Raw genomic sequence first — 26,422 nt, 5'->3', positions numbered from 1 at the left:
CTTTTACCTGTCATGTTGTGTAAATTTTTTAAAAGGCAAACTGGCACTGCCCTACGTAATGAGTGTTTAAGGATACACTAAAAAATTGAGAGGCGCTCGGATGCTGTGGCATTGCAGGCCATATATGTACCTGAGAGAGAGGGTAAAGATCTTCATCCTTTGAAGTTGCTAAGCTCCATTGAGCATTATATAATTAGGTATTGTCAATGTAGATTTATAGCAATTGCTGTTAAGTTTTATATGGGAGAGAATTGTGATAGAAGACGTTTTTAAAAAATCTTCAGTTTACATTGTTTCCAGGTTTATGCTGTCGAACAAAAGTTTATTTTCAGACAAGTTCACTTAAGTGGCTTATTTGCAAAACTGGGTGTCAGACTTATGGTTTATCTTCCAGAGTTGTCGTCTTCAAATAGTGCAGAGGATAGGATATTGAGAGAAACAGCAAGCAGCCCTTGGGACTCTTCAGCATCTCCAACACCTACCACTGCTCAGCAGAGGCAAGAGAATTCTTCTGAAGTTTCTGAATTTCATCTGCCTGCAGAAGAGAATTTTATCTCTAATAGAAGTCAAATTCAGCAGATCATAGACAAATATACGAAAGATTTGAACTGGTTACCTGAAAACAGTACATCTTTCCATGGTAATAACCTATTTAGAATATGGAGACTGAATACAAGAACTAGAAGTATACTGTGAAAAGGAGTTTAACAAGAACATACATTTAATCTGTATTCAAATTTTAATTACATTTTGTCAATCACTAGATAATATACATGTTGATGTTCCTTGTTCTGCTGATATTCTGCACCCTGTGGCCACATGCCAAAAGGATCAGAGGCCCAATTATATAGTCAGTTGCATATGTGCAACTCCCATTGCCTTCAGAGGAAGTTGTACCTGTGCAGCTGGTAGGATAATTGGGTGGTTTCAAGATATTTTTTTACCATTGATTTATCTCAGTCTGTAGTGGAAAACACACACATGCACAGCTAACAGTAAATAATAAATACTAGCATTTTAAACCAAATATGTTAAAGAAGATGAGATGTAATTTATATAGCATTTATTTATAGACCCTTGAAGTTTTTGTTAATACTCTGTGCCTTCAAATTAGACTGTGCATGAAAGTATAACAATATGGTCATGAATTACTACTTAGTTTCAGCATTTTAGTTTGTCACTATCCCGGAATACTTGAAAACAATCTTAGTTTTTACTTTTAAGAATTGACTCAGCACAGCCTGTATGGGTATTGTATACACATGCATCACTTCAGAGATACAGTGATGTAGCTAGCCTGTTTTAACACACAATACTTGCAAAAACTATTTATAAACTTTTTAAGTCTTATGCATTACATTTATAGCACCTGAGCTGTAAGTGCCAGGTTTGCATTTTTTAAAAATAAATTTTCCACGTTTTTTTAAAGCTCCAGCAATTGGACCCGATTTTTCTGATATGGAAAGAAATTTCCCTAACTTTCAACATCAGCTTTTTCAGCCTTTGGAACCAAGTCCTGACTTTGATATCTCGTCATCCCTTTCTCAACATAGGATTTCTGAAGACAGCAAAGATTTTAGCAAGGTATTACACAAAGTTTTGAAATAAGGGAAGGCATGCAGTTTATGTAAGGTTACAATGTTATGTGATTAGAAACTTAATCTTTTGACATTTTCAGAAAATACAGTGGCAAGTTTGTGTTTTTAATCTAGAACTGACAGTGTAGTTCACAATAATTTGCTTTTTGTGATAGAAATGGATCTGAAAGAAACGTTACAAATTACTGTTGCAGTTTTTCTCTTGTATTATATTTGAGAATATTTAACCATGATCAATAACTAAACTCTTTGCCATGATTCTTCTGCCACTAGAGTTTCGCTTTCTCAATCCAAAGTCAAGACACATCTGTATTTCCTGAAGCCACGTCCTCTAGCTTGAAAGCGAGAAGTTACAATCTGCATTCTTTTCTTAATACAAAGAAGCTAAACAATACTACATCACAAGCAGAAGAGTCAATTAAGGCAAATGTTACTCTGGGTATGGATCTGTTTTTAATGTCTAAACGTGAAGATTTATAGTTGTTTGGTCCCCTGCAATTGTGTTCTCTTGAAGTTAGTGAGACACTGCTAGCTGTTCGTTATATACTCTGTCTTCTCTGCAGTGTCATAGTTTAGCTCTTACTCTGTGCCCCCACTGCTATTGAACAAGACTGTGTCCACAGACCTGGTTCCTTAGTTTTTCTGCTGTTGGGTGACATTCCCAGGAATTACACAATCCAGTTCTTTGCCTTCCCAATTATTAAAATTGACTGTTGACTTTGGTATACATTTCCTTTGAGAGCATATGTAATTTTTATATTTGGACCACTCTGTAATGTATAGGTACTGCTTATTTATTGATACAGTGCTCTCAACCAAAAGGAAAAAATGCTGTTCACATTTTAAAGCTGTGGGCACCCATTCTGTCTAACTCACCTTGCTGTCCCTGGGTATTGCAGAGATCCAAATGCAGAATGTATGATGCTCAATATCTAGACATAATAGTGATTTAAGGGTAGAATTTAAATTGTAATTTTAGCTTAAATCGTTAATTTTTCTTAATCTTTGTAAATTCCGTCTCTCCAAAACCAATTATTTCATGTACTGAAAATACAATAAAATTATGTGACATGCATTACTATGGGCATTTTTAAGATAGATCAAATTTTAGGTCTGTCATCTGAAGTCTCTTTTAAGCAATGACTGATCTCAAAGTATGAGTTGTTCCTGTGGACTTCAGTTTTTTTTGCTGCTGCTGTTCACCACGGGATGACGCCTTAGTCAAGTTAAACTACAGATGTTTTGCTTGTGTTAAGGCTTGCGGGATTTGCCCATAGGGAAATATTTTGAAAGTTGTCTGCATATCACAAAGTCTATTTGTGTGTGACATGAGCCTGCTTATCAGTGATATCTTATTACCATGTTTAGAGATGTAAAAAATTGGAGATATACTTATCTCCTAGAACTGGAAAGGACCTTGAAAGGTCATTGAGTCCAGCCCCCTGCCTGCACTAGCAGGACCAAGTACTGATTTTTGCCCCAGATCCTGAAGTGGCCCCCTCAAGGATTGAACTCACAACCCTGGGTTTAGCAGCCAGTGCTCAAACCACTGAGCTATCCCTCCCCCATGTATATGTGAATGTATATGAAATGTATATTTGAAAGAATGCTTATCTGCTAACTTCCAAATATTGTCAGTTTAAAAAAAATCCTAGAATCAAAAGCTCTTATTAGACAGATATAATCCCATTGCTGTAATATTTAAGTGTCTCCTAAGTATAACTTGTTTTGTATGTGTAGATCTTAAGGGAAATCCAAGTGAGAATAACCACCTGCTGTAATTGGCCTTTATGAGAGAGAACAGGCTGTTCTGATTTTTTTTTCTACTGTTAATGTATACAGCACCAGTAATGATTTTTTTTCTTCTTTTGCTTCCTTTAGAGACACTGTCAGAGAGGCTTGAAATGCTAAGGCTTTCTGAGAATGGTTTCCAAGGGCCAAATTCCAAGGGTTGGTATAAATTGGTGCAGCTCTATTGACTTCAGTGTAGTTGTGCCAGCTTACACCAGCAGAGAATCTGGCCCTAAACATTAAAGAAAAAGGAAAAGTTACTATGTCAAGAAATATAAAGCTATTGGAGATTGTTTAAAAGAAACCAAAATTATTTTGTGTAAAATAACTATTTTTAAATTAAGATACTTTCCTGATTAATACTTGGGTTTTTTATGATTTGGATATTGGGCTATCTAGGAAGAATTTCATTCTAATTCACCAAATTGACATAAAAACACCATAATATCTTAATAAATGTGAATATTATGTACTGGAATGAAATTACTGTATTTAAAACATTGTTGCCTATTTTACTATGCTTAAATGCATAAATAATTACTTTCTAGACCATGGCTTGCTTCCTTTTTGTAAACTCTATTGTATGTATTTAGACTTTTCTGACAGTCTGACTTTTTCAAGCAGGTTCTGAAGAATCTTTTCACCCTCTTCAGTTGGAATCTACCCTGAATGAGCACAGCCAGAGTACTGAACAACCAACAGGTCTTCGCATTGTATTTGAACAAAATTCTAAAATTAAAAAATCAGAGAATGAGAACTACGTTTCAGCTGTTGGAGACCAATATGAGGGTCTGGCGAGAAATATAGAGAATACTAATCTCCAGTCTTCAGTGGAAAACCTGCGGAGTCCAACTCTGAGTTCATTGGAAGAACTGGGTTCATTTTATCAGCTAATTACAACACAGATTACAGAAAATGAGACTCTCCTGACTGAACATTCAGTAAAAGAAGTTGTGGAACTGAGAAAAGAGAACTTGTGTTTTGAAGAATTACCTGTTGTGACACCAAATAAGCACAAGGAGCTTGCTGAAACCCCAGTTCTTAGAAATGAAGCAATTAGGATTGTGGAAGGTGACCATTCACAGTGCAGTAAAAATATATTGGAGGAAGAACAAAGCATTCTAGAACTTCAGATGTCATCTAGAATGCCTAGAGCAATAGACTCAGAAATCTACATCAGCCCTTCACAAGCAACTAGACAACAAAATGGTGGTTTACCAGAAATACCCCAAAATCAAAATTCTAATTCAGTGCTCACAATAAGTTCAGGGTTACATTCCTTACAAAGCCGTGTGCCAGTCTGGGTGAGTGAAATAAAGGTTTCACAAGGTAATTGTTAGTGAGTTAAATGCCATTCAGATTTCAACCAATTGCTCCAAGCTATTTTAGACCTTTTTGTAATTGGAAAATTTAGCAGAGTTCACTTTACAATTTTAGTTGAAGACTTCTCAAAACTTGTGTAATTTAATCTGAAATTATACTGATCTTTGTCATTTTAGGTCTAGATTTTCATTGAGAAAAGGCTAGCAATTATGGTAAAAGAAGATACGGTTAAAATGCTTTAATTTAGGAAAACAACAAAGCTGTGTTATAAATGCTGTTCCCTTAAGGATCAAACAAAAGCTACTGTTGTTTGCCAAGAATTAGTTTTCAGGCTGTGACTAGAATTCCGGTTTAGAGGAGGGGTGGAAGGGAGGTTTTGTACAATGGCAAATTAAATATTTAGGTTGGACTGAGCTCCTTTGGAGAGTTCTGAGTACATCAATAAATGTGGGAAGTGCACTTTGCCTGAGGTATTTCTTTCAATGCCTGGAGCACATTTTCTTTTTTATCTGTATGTTGAACAATTCTTTCCTTTGTAACAGGGTAACAAATGTTGCTGTTGCTAGAAATATTGGTTTTTACCTTGATGATGTCTTCTCTATTTTCTAGGAGACAGAGTCAGGGCATGGTATTATGGAAGAACCTGAACTGACTCTGATAAGCTCAAATGACATCAGTGTTGCAGAATCAGACTCGGAACACATTAGCCAAGAGAAAAAAAGAGAGAATAAGTTTGATAGCCTGGCATATGCTGGCCATTCTGAACTTAAAAGTTCTTCTGAGGTAAATCTTGATCATCTCTCATCATTTTGAGCCTGGGTACTGCTGATGTTTTGCTTTAGTAAGAATAAGAAGAAACTTGATAATTTTAAAGCATGTAATACAATATTGTAGATCATTAGCATGTTTTGGGTTCTCCAGATTTGCAAATATTTGAGCCATTTGGTGGTAATGCCATGTCTGGTAGGTTGGGCTGATGCAGAGAACTGAAGTCTATCCTGCTTCCTTCACTTCGTCCTTTGCCGTACCCCAGCAGCTTAGTTGAGATGGAGTACTCCAAAGTTCACACTGTCAGAAGAACAGAAATGTCCTCCTGTTAGTAAGGCAGAGCAATAACCCATTCCTGGAAGACTCAATGGGAAAGGCAAAAATCCTATTACCTTACCAGAGAAAGGGCATCCAGGTATTGGATAGAGGCACACTTCAGAGCCATCTGCAGTTCTTAGAATGGACAGAAGAGGGTGGGCTCATTGCATTACTGCACTAGTCTTTATTATAGTATCCTTTTTGTGTCTTTTTTGCTCAAATTAAACAAATGAGGTTCCCAAACCCCCTTGGGTACTGAATGACTAAGTCAGTCGTGTGAGTATGCTATTTAAGTTCTGACTGCAGGCTTTCTTATTCTAATGTAGGAAACTTGCCCCAGGGTATTTTGTAGTAGACTTTTAATGAGACTTCTGGAACTGCAATTCAGACAATGTTTAGGGGTCTCTCGCTGTCCAATCTTCCCTTTTCTTTCTCAGTGGATAAACTATAGCTTTTCCTCAGCGTTGCATGACTCAAGTAGGGTAGCAACTGTTCCATCCTCAGGATATTTCAACAGCTCTGGAAAGGTCCATGAGGATGCTAATGATAAAACTTTAAAATCAGGTTGTGAATCATTGTTTCCTCATCTGAGAACTGCCAGTTTTCCAGGCATTTCCTTGGTTGGGTTCTCTTTGACCTAGGTCATTTTGTCCCTATTCAGATGCTCATATGTTGTCCACAAACTGACCCTGACCAGTTCCAAACTCTACAGATAATGCCAGTTAGGATTAAACCATTCTGACAGTGGATGATCACAGGGTAATTTATTCAAAGAAGATACATTTTCTCAAGACTATGTGGATGACTGTAATATAGTTGATGCCAGCCAGTGTTTTGAAGGAACATGCTAACATAGCTGCTATCTTGGGAAGATGATCACATACATTTAAATGAATAATAATTCAATTGCAAGAGGGCACAGAGAGATAGTGAAGAGCTCCAAGAGCATGAAGGTGGCTTTTAAGAAGCAATTAGACAGTGGAGGAAATTGAGAATAGACAGTTGGAGGCTGTTGTAAACATTGGGGCAGCTTTGGGGAATAACATTTATCTGAGAATAGGAGGAGGAGACAGAACTGTGTGAGAGTGGATGTGGGAGCTAGAGATGGAACAGGAAGAAAAGCAATCGGATGTAGGTGGGGGCAAAACTGGGTCCTGAAGCAAACATGAGACATTTGAACTTGATGGGGAAAAGGGGCTTTACGGGTAAGGATCTGATTTTTTTTGTTGTAAGAGAAATCTTTATAAAATGGCTTTTAGGATTCCCTGCTGCTGTGTGCTAACTACATTTTTATTGCATCTGTGCTAATGAAGAAAGATCTCATTCTGTTGGCTCCTTAATTGTTTGTTCCTTGACAACAATGGAGATGGATTAATATTACTTCACTAAAATGTGTAGCCTGTTCTAAGTACATTATACCAATTGATTCTTCTGTCTTGCAACAGGGGAGAGAATTTTTACCTTTAGACCCAGAAGCAGATTACTCTGTTTTCACGCTTTCTGACTACTCTGCAATAGCTCAGAGTCCTAATGAGGATCAGTCTCCGTTACATCAGTCTGCAGGTATTCATGTGTAACTTCAGTATACTCATTAGAACTGAAACAGAGAATCTCCAAAATATTAAAACACTGGTAAAATACAGCTCCACTTACGGTAGGCTTGTAATTATATAAGTATATGCCATCATTCATTACAGCATTATACTAGATATGGTCCAGGTCCAATGTATGCCGCTGTACCATGGAAACAACTTTTTTTGCCTGTTCCTATTGAAAAGTTTATTTCAGCATTGCCTGTCTTGAAGACTTACTTCAACAAGAAGCTTATTAACTCCTCTCATTTATACATTCTATCCTTTCCACTAATTAGAAAAGTCTTCTGCTCCATCATAATGTACCACCAGCTTTGCCGAGCCATTGCGTAATATGTAATGTTCTCCATCTTTCCTAATTTCTTGTTGGTCTCCTGCCCCTTAGTACACCTCTACCCCGATATAATGCGTTCCGATATAACGCGGATTCGGATATAATGCGGTAAAGCAGCTCTCTGGGGGACGGGGCTATTTTACCTTGGTATATCCAAATTTGTGTTACCACCAGCGGTTCCTCTGCACCCACCTGTTACCTGCTGCAGCCTTCCCCAGCCGCCCCCGCCCCAGCTCACCTCCGCTCTGCAGCTCTGCTTCTCCTCCCCCCGCCAGGCTTGCTGCACCAATCAGTTGTTTAGCGCTGCAAGCCTGGGGGGGGAGGGGGGAGAAGCGGAGCTGCGGCGCGCTCATGGGAGGAGGCGGAGTGGAGGTGAGCTGGGGTGGGGGGGCCCCGGGAAGGGCCGCAGCAAGTAACGGGGTGCAGAGGAACTGCTCCAGCTCATCTCCACCTCTTCCCCTGTGCATGCCGCCGGGGGGAAGAGAGAAGCGGAGCGGTGGCGGCGCACTCAGAGAGGAGGCAGAGCGGAGGTGAGCTGGGGTGAGGAGCAGTTCCTCTCCCTACCCTGATATAACGCGGTCTCACCTATAACATGATGAGATTTTTTTGGCTCCTGAGGACCGTGTTATATCGAGGTAGATGTGTATTAATTTGTAAGATCCTCAGACCAAAGTTCTGAGGATTGGCATGGAGGGGTGCCTTGTATACTTTGGAGCATTCTTAAAATAAGAAGTACTTCTCTGACAAGCTAGATCTGCTCAGTGGTTTGAGAATGTCTGTCTGTAATGTGGACCCTATTGTTTATAGTATGTTTTAAGGTATTAAGATTTAGTAACATGTATTGCAAATACAAAATGCTATGTACGTGCACTGTAGCTTTAAAATAACTGTAGGAAGCATAAATCTGAATTGCTGTTTGTTTAGTAAATTTCCTAATTCTCTTCAAATCAAACCCTGGTACAATCCATGAAAACAGTAAAGCTCAGTTTTAGGACAGTTATTTAAATTCATAAGTTACTAAAGCTGATTATCCTATCAGCGATAAAATCAAAAGCACTGAGACCTTCCTCCTTTCTTCACAGTCATGTTGCTAGAGTTCACTTCCACACCAGGTAGTTTACAAGAATCATTTTTAAGGAGAAAGAAAAACTTCATCCAGAAGTCCTCTAAAAGAGTAGAAGAAATAAAAAAGAGAGAGAGAAGTTCTGAACAGCCTCAAGCTAAGCTGTTTCAAAGGGACAAGACTGAAAGATTTAACATGCCAAAGGAGGATTCTCCTACTTCTGGTAAATTTCATTTGGCAATAGGGATTAGGCATATGGGATTCTTCTAGTAATTATTCTATAAAGCAGGATAGATTCTGCTACTTTTGGATCTTTGCTCTTGCAGATCAGAATATTCTGTAACGGGTTCTCAAAGACTTTCACTGCCTGGATTACATCTTAACTAAGAGCGTTTCAGATACCTAACCCTCTTTCATAATCCTAGGATCACTTCTTCACCTGCTTATTTATAGCAAATCCCTGGAAAAACAGTAATTGCTTACATTCTCAATACTGCTTTTTTATGTAACACATTTTTAGCTGCTTTTAATGGGAATTAAAAGCTGGAAATAAGATGCATAGTTAGCACCATTCTGAGAGGCTAACTCTCTGGCCCACTATAGACAATAGTCTAAAAACTGAGAGAGCCTTACAACTTGGTGGTGTTTCTCTGTATGAGATAAGATCGTTACTATTGTCCCTCGCTGAGATTTGGAGACTTACTCGCAAAAGAGAAAATTCTGCCCCATGGAGTCCATTCTACCACCCTGTTTCTTTACAAATGTGTTTTCTCCAAAATAGGAAACATGATTGTTTTTGTTTCAGACCTTACTGCCTTTTGAGGCCAGTGTTCAACTGTTGTCTGTAAAAGGTGTAAACTTGTCCTGGTAAAGATTATATAGTGGATACTTCTCCAGTTCACTTTGTTGTCACTGATCTGTATGAGCCCACTTTTGGACTGGCCTCAGTTGCATTTTTAAATTTTTTAAAAAATATTTTGTTTAAAACAAAGGTGCAGTTGTCAGTCAATTGAAGAAAGTGGGAGAAGTGAAAGTGTGCTCTCGAGAGGACAAAAGGTCTGCAGATGTTCAAATGCAGCAGCGCACTTTAAGGTATTGTGTGAATATATTTGGGAGAAATTAAACTAATTAAACTACTTTTGTTTCTGAAATAATTCCTGTTGTAGTAATATAGAGCCTTAATTTTAGCGATGGTTTCTGATCTCCCATTTATTTCAGCCCCTTAGACTTAAATTAGACGAGTACTTGTGGAGACTAGTATTTTGTGCTTTTTGTTGGAAGTGCAAGGTAGGAAACTGGGGGAGGGAATCAATTTTTCTCCAGGTCAGATTGGCAGAGACCCTGTTTGTTTGGGTTTTTTTGTTTTCTTTGGGATCTGGGGCAAAATCAGTACTTGGTCCTGCTAGTGAAGGGAGGGGGCTGGACTCGATGACCTTTCGGGGTCCCTTCCAGTTCTGTGTGTGTGTGTATGTATATGTGTGTATATGTATATTTTTTTTTAATAGGTCTAACTAGGTGATCGTGCTGGTCTCTTCTGGCCTTAAAATCTATGAGCCTTATTTTTCCCCACTAAAAGGCACTTTCAGGATTACAGGGTTGTATGTTTATTACACTGTAACTTTTCCTTTTATCAAAAATCGAATGCAACACATTCTATGAACAGAACATCACCTTTGTCTAGCCAGCAGGAGCATTATTTAAGCAAATCTGTGTATGAGGGGAGATGGCAAAACAACACTTATGCCAGGCAAAGTTAGGCTGAGACCTTGGCCTAAGTCTTGCTGCATCTAAATTCATTCGCTATCCATAATTATAAATTATGCTATATAAAGAGTTTTTTCACTCTTTAATGAAAAGATTTTTGACATACAGAGTTCCAAGCAAACAGTTTTTTCCCTTTCGGTGACCTCCGTTTGAGTTACTATAGCTGAAATAATTATTCATGCCAGTGTGCTTACTATTTAAATCAAAATTCACGATTTTAGATCAGTAAAACACTGGGAAAATTGCCAGTCACATTCTGTCAAATGTTAAGGTGATAACATATAGTAAAACAAATATAAACCTCAAAACTCTGGGTAATAAACTTACTGGATATAAATACTAATAAGGATTATTGGGATACTAGAGAAATAAACCAGAGTTTCATTTTTAATCGTTTCTAGTTTATTAACCCTGTATACATAATACAAACACTTCAATTTTAAGTTGAGCCCCCATTAATAATAAGTATACGTGTTTTTACTGTTTGGCAGACTTTATAATCAACTAGCTGAAGTGAAAATCAGAAAGGAAGAGAAATCAAGACAAGAAACCTACGCTAAAAACAGGGAAAAGGCTAAAGAGTTTCAAAAGGTAAGTGCATGTGGTACAGTATCTTAAGCCCCTTGGTCTAACATTTTTCTGCTTTAGTGCCTGTTGTGTTCTGGGCAGTTCTAATTCCACTGCCCTGTTGGTGCACTCCCTTTTTAATGAGACTGCTACCTATGTAGTATTAAAAATGAGCTCATCTGAAGCATATGGAGGTGAGCTGTTCTTGCAGTAATGATGAAATTCTACCACCCTATCTCATGGTGACGAATTACAGCCATGTGATGTGTTTATGGGCTTTCAGCTACTAACTTTTAAATTATTTGACATACTAAAATTTTGCATTTTTCAATGAAGACCAGGTTGAAAAATAGCAATAGAGAGCTATGGTCTCTAAGGTGTATTGTTAAATTACGAACACTGGCCAAAACAACTGTGGGGAAAGAAAGAAACCCTTCCATATCTCATCAGCTAAACTTTTCCCTACAAATTAAAATTGGATTTAGTATCATTATCTGATCTTGATTTTTTTCCCTCATATGACTGTTGGAAAGAGTGCAGAGGTAAAAACATCCAAAATTAGGAGTCAGTGTTTGAAATCTTGGTGCCCTACAGTCCAAGTGTTCCTCTTCTAGTTATTAAGAGGTTACACTAGTTGTTTCTGAAATGGAACTGTCACTTGATTTAAACCAGAGATCTCAAACACGTGGCCTGTGGGGCTCTTGCGTGTGGCCCGCTGAGCTCCCCGCCCCTCTGCCTACCCACAAGATTGCCCCCTGCTGCTCTCTGAAGCAGCTGGCAGCACACCCCTTCAGTCCAGGGGGGAGGGAGAAGGAGGCAAAGGGCTCCTGCATTGCCTCCTTCCAGGCACCGCCCCCAACAGCTCCCATTGGCCGGGAACAGGGAACCACGGCTAATGGGAGCTTTGTGGGAGGTACCTGGAAGAGCAGCAGATGTATGGAACTCTGAGCCCCTTCCCCTCCCCCAGGGCCTGCAGGGGGACATGGTTCCAGCTGCTTCTGGGGCCAGGGCAGGGAGCCTGCTCTGGCCCTGGTCTGTGCCACTGCCACCTTGGAGCCACTCTAGGTAAGCGGTGCCAGGCTGGAGCTCGCACCCTGAACTACTCCTGCACCGCAACTTCCTGCCCTGAGCTCCCTGCACACCACCTTCACCTCAATTCCCTGCCCTGAGCCCCTGCTGCACCCTGCACCCTTTCTGCACCCCCTAGGGCAGTGGTGTGGTGGGGACTTTGGGGAGAAGGGGTTGGAAGAGGTGGGATGTAATGGAAGGGGTGGAGTGGGAGTGGGGCCGGGGCCAGAGGCAGTTGGGGAGGTGGTGTCAGTGATGCAGCCCTCAGGTCAATGCACTAGTCCTCATCTGGCCCTTGTGATCATTTGAGTTTGAGACCCCTGATTTAAACCAAACCTGAAGATCAGGATTTAAACTTCTCGCTGCTGTTTGCACACTATTGCATTCATTGCAACAAATTTAGGGTTAGCTTGAGAAAATCCCTTCAGAGGGATGTAGTTAGAACATCCACTGCAGGACTTTCTAGAACAGGAAGAAATGTAGTAGTTACTGTGCTTGTTCAGTTATTTACATAGGGTTGCCTTGTGCCAAATACACTGATGTATTTGAACACACTGAATACCATTTTTTGGAATATGTCAGTCTGCATAATCCAAGCTGCTGTTGTGGCAAGTATTCAAATAGTACATTGAAGCTTAGCTAATGCCCTTCCTATAGAGCATTTAGCTATTCATAACACTGCCAGCCTTATTCAAATCTAAGTGAATCTGCTGGATATTCAAACATCTATTTTTTCTTACAGAAAACATTGGAAAAACTACGAGCCAAAAAGACACATTGAACGCTACATCCTTTTAAGAAACTTCTGGGAATAAAAACTCCTTGACTCCTTTCTCAGTTCAATCCAAGGAACGTATGAGAAGGCCAAATTCACATTAAGCAGTATCATTATGTAACTGAAGTACTGAGCTTTGAGAGGTCAAAAATTCATAATTTAAACAGTAGCAACTTAATTTATTTCCTAGGTTTGAGTGATCACCCCCAAAGCTTGCCTAATTACAGATTTGGTCTGCCAGTTCATACTCATTTCTGCTTGTATTATGATTCAGATTATTGTACAAAGGCTTTTTACATTGAGGATGGTCTGCATTTAAAAGTGAAAGGTCAGCTGAATCTTTTGAATAAAGTTTTGTAATGAAACCTGGGCTTTATGTGCAACTGTCAATGTATTGGAAAATCAAAGGATAAGAGGTAAAATATTCAAATTTGCTTAATTCCCATTGATTTAAAATGCAAACACCCTTTAACTTGAAGGGAGACTTTTTTTTGGAAGGTGCAAATGGTGGTTAGGCCTATTACTATTAATTTCAATGGGAATTAAACCCCTGCCATTTCTCTCTTTGAAAATTTCATCCTAGGCTCTGTTGTGCCTGTTTTTTGAAAATTTTACCCAATGTATTTTACTGAAACTCTTGAGTCCCTCTAAGATACAGATGGTAAACTACCCTGGCAAGGCTTTAGGGAGTCATCCTTAACATGAGGTCTTTGGATGATTAACCAGAAGTAGTGAGGTGATTTTGCCCTCTGTACACTACAGTGGTGAGACAGATATAGGAGTACTGTATCTAGTTCTAGTGTCAACATTTACAAATGTTAAAAATAAGGAGGCTGAAGAACATGCCTCCGGCTGTCTGTGCTACACTAAGGCCTGCACTAGTAGAACTTGAATTAGCAGCTGCTGGGTTCATTAACCTAGAGTTACAAATGTGTAGATCAGGGGTCTCAAAGTCCTGGCCTATAGGCCATCTGGGCCCCTAGAACCTCCCCACTGCAGCCTGTGGAAGAAAGACATGCTGCTGATGTCTGCAGCAGGTGCTACCCCTGCAGCTCCCAGTGGCTGGAGGAGAGGGACAGAGATATCATTAGTTGCTGGGCAGAATCAGTGTCACCTTTTTTTACAATACTGAACATCGCTATCTGATGTGCACACTGCTTCAATCCTGAAGATTTCAACTGCTCCATCACTGAGGCATTGCTAAGGGTTGGGTAAAACACTAAAAATACTTTGGCAGGTGAAAAGTTGTATGACAATTTTATTTCTAAGAAACTTGAAATAAAAAATACAATATAACTAGCCATTACCTTCAGCCCCCAACTAAAACCTCTCAGGCACATCAAAGATCTACAACCTATCCTGAAAGATGATTCCTCACTCTCAGATCTTGGGAGACAGACCTGTCCTTGCTTACAGACAGGCCCCCCCCCACCTGAACACAAATAGTAACACCACAGAACAAAAACACTAACCCAGGAACCTATCCTTGCAACAAAGCCTTAGTGCCAACTCTGTCCACATCTATTCAAGTGACACCATCATAGGACCTAATCACATCAGCCACACCATCAGGGGCTCATTCACCTGCACATCTACCAGTGTGATATATGCCATCAATGCCCCTCTGCCATGTACATTGGCCAAACTGGGCAGTCTCTATGCAAAAGAATAAATGGACACAAATTGACATCAGGAATCATAACATTCAAAAACCAGTAGGTGAACACTTCAGCCTCTCTGGCCATTCAGTAACAGGTTTAAAGGTGGCAATTTTGCAACAGAAAAGTTTCAAAAACAGGCTCTAACAAACTGCTGAACTTGAATTGATATGCAAACTAGATACTATCAATTTAGGCTTAAATAGAGATTGGGAATGGCTGAGCCATTACACACATTGAATCTATTTCCCCCATGTTAAGTAAAGTATCTTGTCAAACTGTCTTAATTATCACTAGTTTTTTTTCTAACAGTTAATCTTAATTAGCCTCTTAGAGTTGGTTGGGCAACTCCCACCTTTTCATGTTCTCTGTATGTATAGCTGTCTCCTTGCTATATGTTCCATTTTATGAGTCCAATGAAGTGGGCTATAGCCCACAAAAGCTTATGCTCAAATAAATTTGTTAGTCTCTAAGGTGCCACAAGTAGTACTGGTCTTTTTGTGGATACAGACTAACAAGGCTGCTACTCTGAAACAATATAAATGGGTTAGTTTTTTTCTGAACATCATCAGTGACATTAGCCTGCTGGGAGGATTTGAGAACTGGCACAGAGGTAAATTGAGTTTGAGACCCCTAGTGTAAATGCTCAAACAAACTACCAGCTTGATCTATTAAAGTCAGGACAGTGCTTTTCAGGAAGATATGCTTCAGTCAAACAAGCTATTAGCTCAATATAGGCATATGTGGGTGAAAACTTAGGTCTACTAGACAGGTTAAAGTAGATGATCCATTTGGATGTTCTTGGTTAAACTTTTGAAGGTAATGCATTTAAGAAAAGGTTAGTAGTACTTGAAGTTTATGTGCAAGGGAATATCAATTATATTTAAGTATATTAGAGCTGAATTTAGACACCAATTCAAATAGCTATGAACCAACATGGAAATCTTATTCTTTTTGAGCAGGGGAGAGATTCACATTGGATTATATTTCCAGAAGGGTGACTTGGCACACAAGTGTTCCTCACTGGTTTTCTCCAATAAAAAAGGGAAACATGATAGTGCATCTTAGACTTCATGTGACTGAACCATAAAAAAAAAAACACTCCACTGAAAGTCTGATGAAACCATACACTCAAACTCCTGAGCTCTAGAAAGCTAAGAGCTCAGTGCATGCCCCAACATAAAATTCAAAGGCATGTTGCACTCTCAAGCATGCTTGGGGGCAGGTTTCTCTTGGCTTCCTATAGCTAAAGGTATGATTTAGTCAGGTATTTAGTAAGTCATGGACAACAAACAAGATGGCATAGCCAGTTAAGTTCCCCTAAGCTGTGTGGTAGCCTATTAAGTACCATGCAGGTGCTCAGGGCTGTGGCAGGGAGAGGCATCTCCCCAGACCTGCTGTAGCTTCCATTTTCAAGCTACTAAACATTCCCCTCTGGCACCTTTAACAAGTTCTATTGTGTGGGTCAAAACAAGGTATATAGTAAACTTTTCCAGAGCATTTTGTATTAATAAAATATTCAGCAACTTTCATTGTTTATATGGAGAATGCAGCTAGTCTAGTTCAAGCTATAATCTACACCACTCTTCTCCCAGCTAAGCAAGTTGATGCTTGACAGTTCCACCATTCCCAGCCACTATTACCCAGACTCAAATCAACTTTAGTTTCCCCAAGTCAATACTGTACCAGTAGTAAACAGAGGTAGCAAGTAAGTCAAATACTTCCTCACTTTAGAGGTTTCTTATTTCACATTTCAGTGCATATAGCTGAATAGTATTAAACTAAACTTTTTACACAGTATGCTATTTATTGAATGAGTAAGAACTGTGAATCAGTGACAAATAACTTCAGAAATCAATGTAGCAGTTCACCCTGAAGTTTCCTGTTTAGAAGTTGACTCAATTAAATCCTCCAAAACAGGTTTTTAAAAATACATGTGACAAGTTTAGGTTAAAAGATTCAATAATCAAATTTACTACAGAAGCATCCAGTGAAGCAGTGCAAACTCGACATTTTAAATTGTCCACAGCTGAGGGAGGTGTCTCACTGACCTTAAACCACCACCACCCACCTTCAAGTAACACTGCTGATCTTCTGGTGATTAAATCAGTGTATACAATTAGTCATGTCCACTACTAAATAAACATGGCCATACCACTCCCTAAAATAAAGCATTACACTGTCAATATTAGTCTAGGAGCAAGCATAATTCTATGAGCTAGTTAATGATAAAGAGGTAAGGGAGGCATTTGATTCCCAAGTCTACAGAATCATAATTTAAATGCTGTCATCCTCTGCAGTGTTGCAGCAGAGACTCACTGCCCTTCCAGCAGAGCTGGTTGGTGGAAATATTCATATGTTAACAGAAATAGGTCAAGCTGGGTATCATCTGAAAGCCCTCTCTCACTAACAATGGTGTCAAACATGAAAAATGAAAAGAAACATTTTCTTGAATACATAAGATCCAATTTTTTAAAATGGGACTCAGGCATGTGAACATGCAGTCCTTACAAAGTTAAATTGTGGCCCTTGACTGACAGTACTGCATTATCAGTTAACGCTCAGATTGTTTAAGTGTTACAGATAAAGTATTGCATTGGCAAAGAAACAGTCCAATGGTACTGAGTACCAGCTTTGTTTATGCCAACAATGTTGTAATGAGGTACTGGTTAAGACATCAGCTTTCAGCCAGAAATTACTGGAATGCATCAGCAAATGGTAGGCACATAATACATTATAAAAATTACTTTAGAATTGTAACTTATGCAAAGTCCTTGTGTTTAACAAGGGCCTCCCTAAAGGTATTCTTCAAAAATTCAGCTACTAGTTGGTACTGTCTCCCCACTGACTAAAATAAAAACCAATACATCAGTGAAGTGCCACAAAGTAAAAATTGCACCCATAAACTGAATTTATTAAGGTTGGAAAGGAAGGTGCCACAAGGACTCATTGTTTTTGCTGATACAGACCAACAGCTACCACTCCAGAACCCTGAATTCATTTATAAAGCAGTTTCAACATGTGAGAAACTCATAAGGCACTAACTTGGATTGAATTGGCCCAGTCACTGGTTCTCCACTTGGGTAACTCCCTTCTCTTCATGTGTCATTATATAATGCCTGCATCTGTAACTTTCACTCCATGCAGCTCAAGTGATTTTTTTTACCCATTAAAGCTTATGCCCAAATAAATCTGTTAGTCTTTAGGGTGCCACCGGATTAGTTTGTGTATACAGACTAACACAGCTACCCTGATATTCTTAGCAAGAACATTGCATGGGAATTTTAAGTGGGTGCATTGACCCTAAGACACCCACATATAATATCAAGTGCTACATTAAGAATGTATGTAATGTGTTGAGTTAAAAGGTAAAAGCAACAAAAAGTATCAAATTTACTACTGCAAACCGCAACCAGCTGGAGTTCTTAAGTTGCCTCTGACACTAATGGACAGGAAGTGGTGGCAATGGCTGATGCAGAAGCTAAGTACAGAGAAATATGCACTTTGAACATGATTGAAGAGGAACAAATGCCTAGCAAAAAGGCCCCTAATGCACTTATTGAACATTAACTGTCAGATATGGATGTAGTTTTTAAGCAATCTGCAGAAGCTGCAAAAGATGGAAAAGAGGAGACTAAGGGGGGATATGATAGAGGTATATAAAATCATGAGTGTAGAGAAAGTGGATAAGGAAAAAAGTTATTTACTTATTCCCATAATACAAGAACTAGGGGTCACCAAATGAAATAGGCAGCAGGTTTAAAACAAATAAAAGGAAGTTCTTCACACAGCACACAGTCTACCTGTGGAACTCCTTACCAGAGGAGGTTGTGAAGGCTAGGACTATAACAGGGTTTAAAAGAGAACCTCCATGAATTTATCCACTTAAGTCCATTAATGGCTATTAGCCAGGATGGGTAAGGAATGGTGTCCCTAGCCTCTGTTTGTCAGAGGATGGAGATGGATGGCAGGAGAGAGATCACTTGATCATTGCCTGTTAGGTTCACTCCCTCTGGGGCACCTGGCATTTGCCACTGTCTGTAGACAGGATACTGGGCTAGAGGGACCTTTGGTCTGACCCAGTACAGCCATTCTTGTGTTCTTGAGAAAGCACTGCTAGCACCAGGAATAATCAAGACAGTTTGCAGCTGCTAATTTTTCCCTCAACACCCCCCCGCCCCCACACACAAAAACATTGTTCTGCAGTACATGGGAATTTGAGATCCGTAAGAGTGCCTGAATGAAACGCAGGTTTTCAACGTACAACTGCGCAGCATATGCATAATCTACCAGTACAAGTGGGTGTTAGTATAACAATTCATTCTAACACACATGCACTGTGCTGTAAACAAAGGTAGTGTTTTTTGTCAAGGTCAAAATTTCTTGTTCAAGGAATAGTCAAGGCCCACACTCTAGAAAAAATAAACCAATAGGGATGTCAAGCAACTAAAAAAATTTAATTAATTGCACTGTGGAACAATAGAATACCATTTAAATATTTTTGCAGCTTTTCTACATTTTCAAATATATTGAATTCAATTACAATTACAGAATACAAAGTGTACAGTGCTCACTTTATTTTTGATTACAAGTATTTGCACTGTAAAATAGTATTTTTCAATTCCTCATACAAGTACTATAATGCAATCTCTCATGAAAGTTGAACTTAAATGTAGAATTATGTACCAAACTGCATTCAAAAACAGTGTAAAATTTTAGAGCCCACAAGTCCACTCAGTCCTACTTCTTGTAGAGCCAATCGCTCAAACAAGTTTGTTTACATCTGGAGATAATGCTGCCTGCTTCTCCAATGGCACTGTTGTAGCCGGTGTCGCAAGATATTTATGTACCAGGATGCACTAAAGATTCCTATGTCCCTTCATGCTTCAGCCACCATTCCAGGGGACATGCATCCATGTTTATGGGTTCTGCTCAGTAACAGTCCAAAGCAGTGCAGACCAATGCTGGTTCATTTTCATTATGAGTCAGATGCCACCAGCAGGAGGGTTTTTTTTGATGGTTCGAGTTCTGTAGTTTCTGCATTGGAGTGTTGCTCTTTTAAGACTTTTGCAAGTGTGCTCCACACCTTGTCCCTCTCAGATTTTGGAAGGCACTTCAGATTTTTAAACCTTGGGTCGAGTGCTTTAGTTACCTTTAGAAATCTCATTGGTACCTTCTTTGCATTTTGTCAAATCTGCAGTGAGTGTTCTTAAAATGAGCAGCATGCGCTGGGTCATCATCCGAGATTCCTATAATACGAAATATATGGCAGAATGTGAGTAAAACAAAATTCTCCCCAAAAGGAGAATAGTCAATTTTAATTAATGCATTTTTTCCCCTCCTTTTTTCTAAAAGAGTGTCAGCCTGGAAGCATGTCCTCTGGAATGGTGCCGAAGGGGCATACGAATGTTTAGCCTATCTGGCATGTAAATACCTTGCAATGCCAGCTACAAAAATGCCATGCAACTGCCTGTTCTCACTTTCTGGTGACACTTGGATTTCAATTATAACACAAAATACAATATATTTGAAAATGTAGAAAAACATCCAAAATATTTAAATAGACTACTAATTGAAATTTATGAACCATGCAATTAATCAATTAATTTGAGTTAATCGTGCAAGTTAACTGTGATTAAATCGACAGCTCTAGTAAGTAAATAAAAAAAGATTCTGGGGTCTGTTCGAAAGCATCTGGCAGTCTGGATTTGGTCTGCCTATTGACTAGCTCGGATTTAGAAGTTGACCAACTCACAGGTAGTGGCGTATGAAGAATGAATAAAGGGATATTATGAGCTCGAGTGGCTGCTATTTAACAGGGTTAATTCTGATATCACAGCTTTACATAGCTGACCTTTCCTTGCTATTATATTTGAGGACATGGTTCTGGAGTTTCCCCTCGACCTCACCCCCTCATCTTCTCCCTTCTTGAAGAAAGGACGGCTCAGTCTGCATCCTGGATACAGCTCCCTCAACAAGAACAAAAAGTCACTACAGCTCCTATGTTGGAGGTAGGGTTAGTCAAGTTACAAGATGGCATGCTCTAGCCCTTCCCCAGCCTATGGAAGCTGGCTCCATAGTGCTACATATTTGATGTTCCCACAATCAGTGACTAGTGGATTAAAAATGAACATTCCCTGATTTGGTTCAAGCTTCACCCTCATCTGCAAGCCTGCTTTTGCTTCATTAAAAGCATGGCTTTGTCACCTAGAGCTGGCTTTTGGTTGATAGATCAGCTATTTATGAACAGATTGCTGTTGGAAGTGAAGTATGTGAAAGTAAGGTAATACAAGTAAACTTCCAAGGTTTTTTGGTACCATACATTGCACCTTTTTTGGGTCCAGGGTTGGTCCTCAACTAGCAAGAGGAAATCTCCCACCAAAGACAAAAGGGTTTAGAAAATACATTTACAATTTATTTCTGTTTTGAATGCTAATACTTAGGGCCAGACCAACTGACCGAAGTGACACACTCAAAGTATGGGACTCAGCATCAAGCCACTTTCTATCATACATTAAATATTAGTTTAAACCATTTCTTCCAGTTCTGAGGTCAGAAGCTTGGTTGAAGAACTAAAATGTAACCTAAATTCTGAAGCCAGCGTAAGTTTTCCCATGAACTGGCAGTGACACTGGATCTATAATTTGGAGTGTTCTTAGTGGCACATTCCTTCCTCTTGCACCTGATCAACAGCCTAGCTTCACTATGTCTATCTCCTCAGAAATAGGCCACATAGCACACTAAGTGCTCATGGCATCCTGCAGAGGATTTCAATATTAGGTCATCGCGTTAAGAGCTGCTGGTTTCACAGCCATGCAAGCCCTCTTTGAAATGACCTTTAGTATAGTGGCAGCTGTTGCTTATCAGAATTGCTAGCAGGCATCCTTACCTTTGCAATACAGCTAGAAAGTCTTTTCCATATCCATGTTCATTCCTGGTCTTCATTTGGGATTTCTGGTAAGTGATTTGTCAGCCATAGACACTAAGGGGTTAAAGTAGAGTCAGATTTGGTTAGTATCAAGCGATAAATTATCAAGGAGAGAGTTGCCTGAAGATAAACCAGGAAAAGCATTCTAATTCAGAGGCAGTTTAGCTAATGTTGTCAGTTTTCTTTAGTTACATTTAACTGCAAGAGTCCTCTGATAATTGCTCTTCTGTCAACCATCTGAGGAGCTTCAAACAAAATCAAAACAGATCTATTAGAAGTATTCCATAAAGTCAGGTATTTTTGCCTATAATCCCGATAAAGAATGTACAGTCCAAGTGCTAATTCTTCCATAACTACTATTTTTAAAATTTTTAGACTGCTTTAGCTGAAATCTGGTTACACTGAACAGAACAAATTTATGTAAAAGGTTTTCAGTGAGGATTTAAGCAAAGACAGACATGAAAGAGCGCTCTTTGATCCCTTAAATTACTTGTTTCCAACAAATTTAGTGCTACTAAAGTAGCAATGCCAAAATCTGATGGAGTTACTTTATGGTCATGTCCACAGCACACCAGAAATGGTATTTCCTAGTATCCTTGGTAATGACCACTGATAGAGGTTTTAAGTAATACTTGAGCACTAAAACCTTTAGAGGAGAAGGCCAGAGTTGTTATATGATGCAGATGGCAACTTAAAGCTCTAAAAATTAAGCTGAGCCAAGCTGTGTATCAAAACAGTTGTCCTTGACAGATCCCAAAGCATTACAAGTGCTTACACCTCATAGTAGACATCAGTTCTAGCTTCACACAGCCTGGAACTTCAGGTTATTTTTTACCTTCAAAACTGTTTGAGACACTAAATCAACACCCACGCAAGGTACATATGCAATGCCAGGTACATATGTAAGAATTATCCTAATTTCAGATATAAGTCACAATTAAGTGATTTTGCCCAAGTCAAATGTTATCAATTAGAAATGAGGATTGCCTTATTCTGAGGTTTAGACCACTCTTCAGCAGTGTTTCTACTTTATTCTAGCACTGTCTGCTGCAGTTTCAGCATATTAGATGTTCTCAAAATCTTAATTGTATTTTGAGTTATTTCACACTGCAATTATATACTGTGACAGGTTCAGTCACACAGACCCCCCTTGGGACAGTCACCTTATGTGCTGAGATTACCCCTGAGCCCATTTTCTCTGCCCACTTGGGGCTCCAGAAACATGTCTTGAGCCAGATACGCTAACCTGCTGCAACACAGACCCAGGTTCTGAACCACGCCCCCAGAGTGGCCGACTTAACTGAAAACAGCTCAGCAAGTACTCCTGTCTCCAGCACCCAGCTCCCAATGGGATCCAAACCCCAAATAAATCCATTTGGCTCTGTATAAAGCTAAATAGAAGAGTACCAGATTTAAGATGGGTTCCAGTTCAGGTGACATGATCATGTCCACAGAATGAGGTCTTACAGTGACAAGTACACAGGAAGGCTTGCAGGTAAACAAACCGTTTACAACCAATTGTCCTGGTCAATGGGAGCCCTCAAGATTCTAATCCACCATTAATGGCCCACACGTTGCATAATTACAATAGGACCTCAGAGTTACGCTTCATATTTCTAGTTACAAGAATGATACATACAAATAGGATGAACACTCAGTAGATAGCTTTGTAATGATACTTTACAAGAGATTTTGATTAAAGCATATTCCAGTTACATTACATTTACACAAGCATATTTCCATAAAACATTATGTAGTGCAATGTCACATATACCTTCCAAATTGAAAGATGAATAAATGTTTGCTGTTTGACAGGTAATATACTTACAACAAGTTGATGTCACAATACTGTCTTCCAAACAATTCTTTCATCATAATGAAACCTGGTCTGTCTAGTAGTGTAGTGAAGTCCCTCTAAAAAGAATAAAGCAGAGAGTGCAACACTGATAGTCTTCTACAGCTGGTCAATGGCAGACATACTATATGGATAAGTGAACATATCTGCTTTTAAATCTATAAAGACTCAAGTTTGTGTCAACAGAAATACCAGGTTTAACAAGCACACAGCAGCATGAAAACCAACGATGCCAAATGCTGAATTACTGTAGCACTGGTTTTTGAGCATCCCATCAGAAGAATGCTGTTGGATGCAGATACCTTGCAGTGCAGTGTTAAAATAGTGTTTGTAACAGCTTCCACCATCCCAAAGTATCAGCCCATTTTAAAATTACATTTCTGTAAGTATTGAATTAGAAGTTAATGATCTAACAGTAGTAAACTCAGAGCAAAATTCCATTTTGCAAGCTGTGAAGTAACCAGAAGCATAAGAGGAGTCCTTATTAAATGAAGCTAGTAACTCAGTTTCTAGGATTATAATAGAGATTTGTTCTCCAGCTAAAGCATTTTTTAAAAACAGAACATTTAGCTAGTTTTAGTCAAGACACTAATCTGCAGTGATTTTGTGGCAAGATCCCTGGATTCTTCAACACTCCAGCACAGCACATTGGAATTTCTGCAGCAATTTCATTTATTTAATGAAAATACATCTGTTATTTTATGCTGCCTCCACCATTTTCAATGTGTTGTACATTTTTGTTCTGAGTGCTTACAGCACTTTAGAAGATGGGGGTTTGGCAACTGGAGAAGGGACAGGTGACTTTTGGCACATGGCCATGGAGAGTTCAGTTTGGGATACACAAATTCTGCTAAAGTTTACTAAATCCATTTATGTTGCTTTACTTTCATTTGGATTTCAGCATTAGCAGCCCAGCAAAATGAGTGAGATTCACACCTCAACGCTATTGTTTCAAATGGTCTACTGACTTAATGTATCTGTTTATACACTGTCTGGTCTTGACAACCATGAAGGTTAGAAACAATCTGTTCAAAAGAAAACAGTTTCTCCAGCAAAGGCTGGGTGAAGGATTGATTTCACAATTTCTGAAGCTGCAGAAACAGAACAGGAGATCTAGGTTTAGTTTGCTACCCTTCAGCTTAAACAATGTGATTCAACAAGTTAATTACAATGAGACAGTCAAAGCGCATTGCAAGTCACTCACTAAATCTTACCCAGCAATTTGCCCATTTCCTTTTGTGACAAGATTTTCAATCCATGTCGAGTGTTAACTGAGCTAGTGCCTACAGGACAGAAAATATATTGCTCAGTGTCCATGCAGAGTTAAATAGTTACATACACCGCAATTAAAATCTGTCTTGCAGTTTTATCCCACAGAGCTAACAAATAGTTCAATGGGTAAAGCGAAACCACAAGTTTGCTCTATGAGGTATTTCCAACGATATGAACCTACAGGAGAGGCTCCATCGGGATAGACCTCAGTTACGTACAGTTATGTGGTACTGTAATACGAAATACAGGGGTGAGCTCTTAGAGCTTCTGTAATCACCAATATAGGACAAGCTTTGTCAGCATCAACCAGCCTAAACAATAACTTCAACAGGAACACCTACTGAAGAGGTAAAGGCCTGATTTTTCCATTATTTATAATGGATTTCTGATCTTGTCCTGCCATTTGAGATAAAGTCTTCATTGGACAAAGACTACGAGAATCAACAGGGTCAATCTGGTGTTCTTCAGCTTTCCTCAATCCATTCCGCTGCCAGAGTTGATATAACTATGGCTCTATAAATCAGAAGCTTTGTAGAAAACTGGATATCCCAGCAACCCCACAGGCTGCTGAAGGGCCCAAAAACTCTGCAGCAGCACTAGCTTCTGCTACACACATGTCCACAGCTTTTGAGGATCCTTCAGTACAATCTATGATGCTGCCCAAATATTTAACAGCTGCCATCTGCTCTATGTCCCATCCAGACAGGTTAATACTGAACAGGTTATAATCTGGAACTGGAGACTTCTTGATGGTAATGGTCAGTGATTTAGTTTTAGCCAGATTATTAATCTGGACAGGGAAATGGACTACACAAACTACTCTCAATTGCACAAAGTGACTGAAAAAGGCAAAAAAAATTCCCTGCTATTTCTTCAGTTAGCCATCTCAAGTGTTATTTGTAACAATAGCAATTAAGATTTCAGGGGAAGTGTAGTTCCGCATGTTAATATTTAGCTGGATATTTCTGTATGCATGTCTGTTGGAGAGGCCAGTGAAGTTAAGAGATAGCACTGATAAAACTAAGAGTTCATTCTATATTTACAATTAAATTTACTAAGACTGAAATGCTTCTCAAATTGAATAAATTTGATAGAAGATAAGTTCTTACTTAAAACCAAAAGCCACTGCACACTGAATTTTTAATAGAAGGGCAAGAGGTAGAATTTCCTACCTTGTGAACAGGCATCTCCTAATTTCTGGTTGACAAAGCTTCTTTGTAATCACTTCACTTGCCTTGCTTTCTAAACATGTACTCCACCTGAAAGAGAGGTCAGTTTACAGGCACACAAAAACACAAACACATAAGAAGCAGCAATTTTTAACAATGGGGTTGTACCACCATACATCTCCTGAAGCACCTGTGTTCTCCCTGGAAAATCACCCATGTAACTACTGGCCACAACCCTACTTTTGGAGAGCTAAAAACTAGAACCCCAGAGGGTAAAGTTTAACAAAAAACCCACTTGCTATATACACAGAGCAGTGGCAATAGACAAACATGGTAGTTCTGATTCTAACATTTTCCCTTTAGTCTGATACCAAGGTAAGCTTAAACCATTAAATGGCAAGCGTGTACCTGAACTGGAGCACAACAGACAAGAGCCACATAACCAAAATGTTCAGAAAGGCTGTCATCATTCACTCTCTTCAGAGCAGTTGAACATTTTGCCAATCATCATAACATTTCCTCACAACATTCTCTATATTCTGGAGCAGAATAAATTACCATTTATGAAACATCTCCACC

General features: G+C 39.2%; 2 protein-coding genes and 5 non-coding genes across 15 annotated transcripts in view; 1 reads left to right on the top strand and 6 right to left on the bottom strand.

The window, feature by feature from the left end:
* CEP295 (centrosomal protein 295) overlaps nucleotides 1-13,331 on the top strand; it is a 48,326-nt gene extending 34,995 nt beyond the window's left edge. The window contains exons 20-30 of one of the 4 annotated variants that reach the window (XM_045019884.1): nucleotides 395-640; nucleotides 1,430-1,584; nucleotides 1,872-2,037; nucleotides 3,480-3,548; nucleotides 4,014-4,693; nucleotides 5,322-5,495; nucleotides 7,244-7,361; nucleotides 8,807-9,010; nucleotides 9,780-9,879; nucleotides 11,043-11,142; nucleotides 12,929-13,331. In XM_045019884.1, the coding sequence (XP_044875819.1) occupies nucleotides 395-640; nucleotides 1,430-1,584; nucleotides 1,872-2,037; nucleotides 3,480-3,548; nucleotides 4,014-4,693; nucleotides 5,322-5,495; nucleotides 7,244-7,361; nucleotides 8,807-9,010; nucleotides 9,780-9,879; nucleotides 11,043-11,142; nucleotides 12,929-12,967 (2,051 nt within the window). In that variant the 3' untranslated portion in view covers nucleotides 12,968-13,331. Of the gene's footprint in view, nucleotides 1-394; nucleotides 641-1,429; nucleotides 1,585-1,871; nucleotides 2,038-3,479; nucleotides 3,549-4,010; nucleotides 4,694-5,321; nucleotides 5,496-7,243; nucleotides 7,362-8,806; nucleotides 9,011-9,779; nucleotides 9,880-11,042; nucleotides 11,143-12,928 lie in introns of all 4 variants that reach the window. The other 3 variants (XM_045019897.1, XM_045019889.1, XM_045019903.1) reach the window with 3 other exon arrangements.
* A 6,476-nt stretch (nucleotides 13,332-19,807) lies between these two features.
* The window catches only part of TAF1D (TATA-box binding protein associated factor, RNA polymerase I subunit D), a 33,848-nt gene continuing 27,233 nt past the window's right edge, over nucleotides 19,808-26,422 (bottom strand). For 5 of the 6 annotated variants that reach the window (XM_045019831.1, XM_045019843.1, XM_045019820.1 and 2 more), the window contains 5 exons: nucleotides 25,847-25,933; nucleotides 24,617-24,685; nucleotides 23,376-23,461; nucleotides 21,509-21,601; nucleotides 19,808-19,868 (listed from right to left, as the gene is read on the bottom strand). The gene's annotated coding sequence lies outside the window, so the exon portion shown is untranslated. Of the gene's footprint in view, nucleotides 19,869-20,058; nucleotides 20,590-21,508; nucleotides 21,602-23,375; nucleotides 23,462-24,616; nucleotides 24,686-25,846; nucleotides 25,934-26,422 lie in introns of those variants that run through there. The other variant, XM_045019862.1, reaches the window with a different exon arrangement.
* Nucleotides 21,325-21,457, bottom strand: LOC123362343. The gene has a single exon (XR_006576441.1). It is a non-coding gene; the product is annotated as a small nucleolar RNA SNORA25 (small nucleolar RNA).
* LOC123362345 lies at nucleotides 22,036-22,156 on the bottom strand. The gene has a single exon (XR_006576443.1). It is a non-coding gene; the product is annotated as a small nucleolar RNA SNORA32 (small nucleolar RNA).
* On the bottom strand, nucleotides 23,575-23,715 carry LOC123362340. Its single transcript, XR_006576439.1, has one exon. It is a non-coding gene; the product is annotated as a small nucleolar RNA SNORA8 (small nucleolar RNA).
* Nucleotides 24,754-24,885, bottom strand: LOC123362347. Its single transcript, XR_006576445.1, has one exon. It is a non-coding gene; the product is annotated as a small nucleolar RNA SNORA18 (small nucleolar RNA).
* On the bottom strand, nucleotides 26,289-26,361 carry LOC123362338. Its single transcript, XR_006576437.1, has one exon. It is a non-coding gene; the product is annotated as a small nucleolar RNA Z40 (small nucleolar RNA).

Source organism: Mauremys mutica, chromosome 1 (assembly GCF_020497125.1).
Source record: "Mauremys mutica isolate MM-2020 ecotype Southern chromosome 1, ASM2049712v1, whole genome shotgun sequence".
NCBI classification, from domain to species: domain Eukaryota; kingdom Metazoa; phylum Chordata; order Testudines; family Geoemydidae; genus Mauremys; species Mauremys mutica.
The sequence above is the reverse complement of the archived record's forward strand: the minus strand, read 5'-3'. Positions and strand labels throughout refer to the sequence as shown.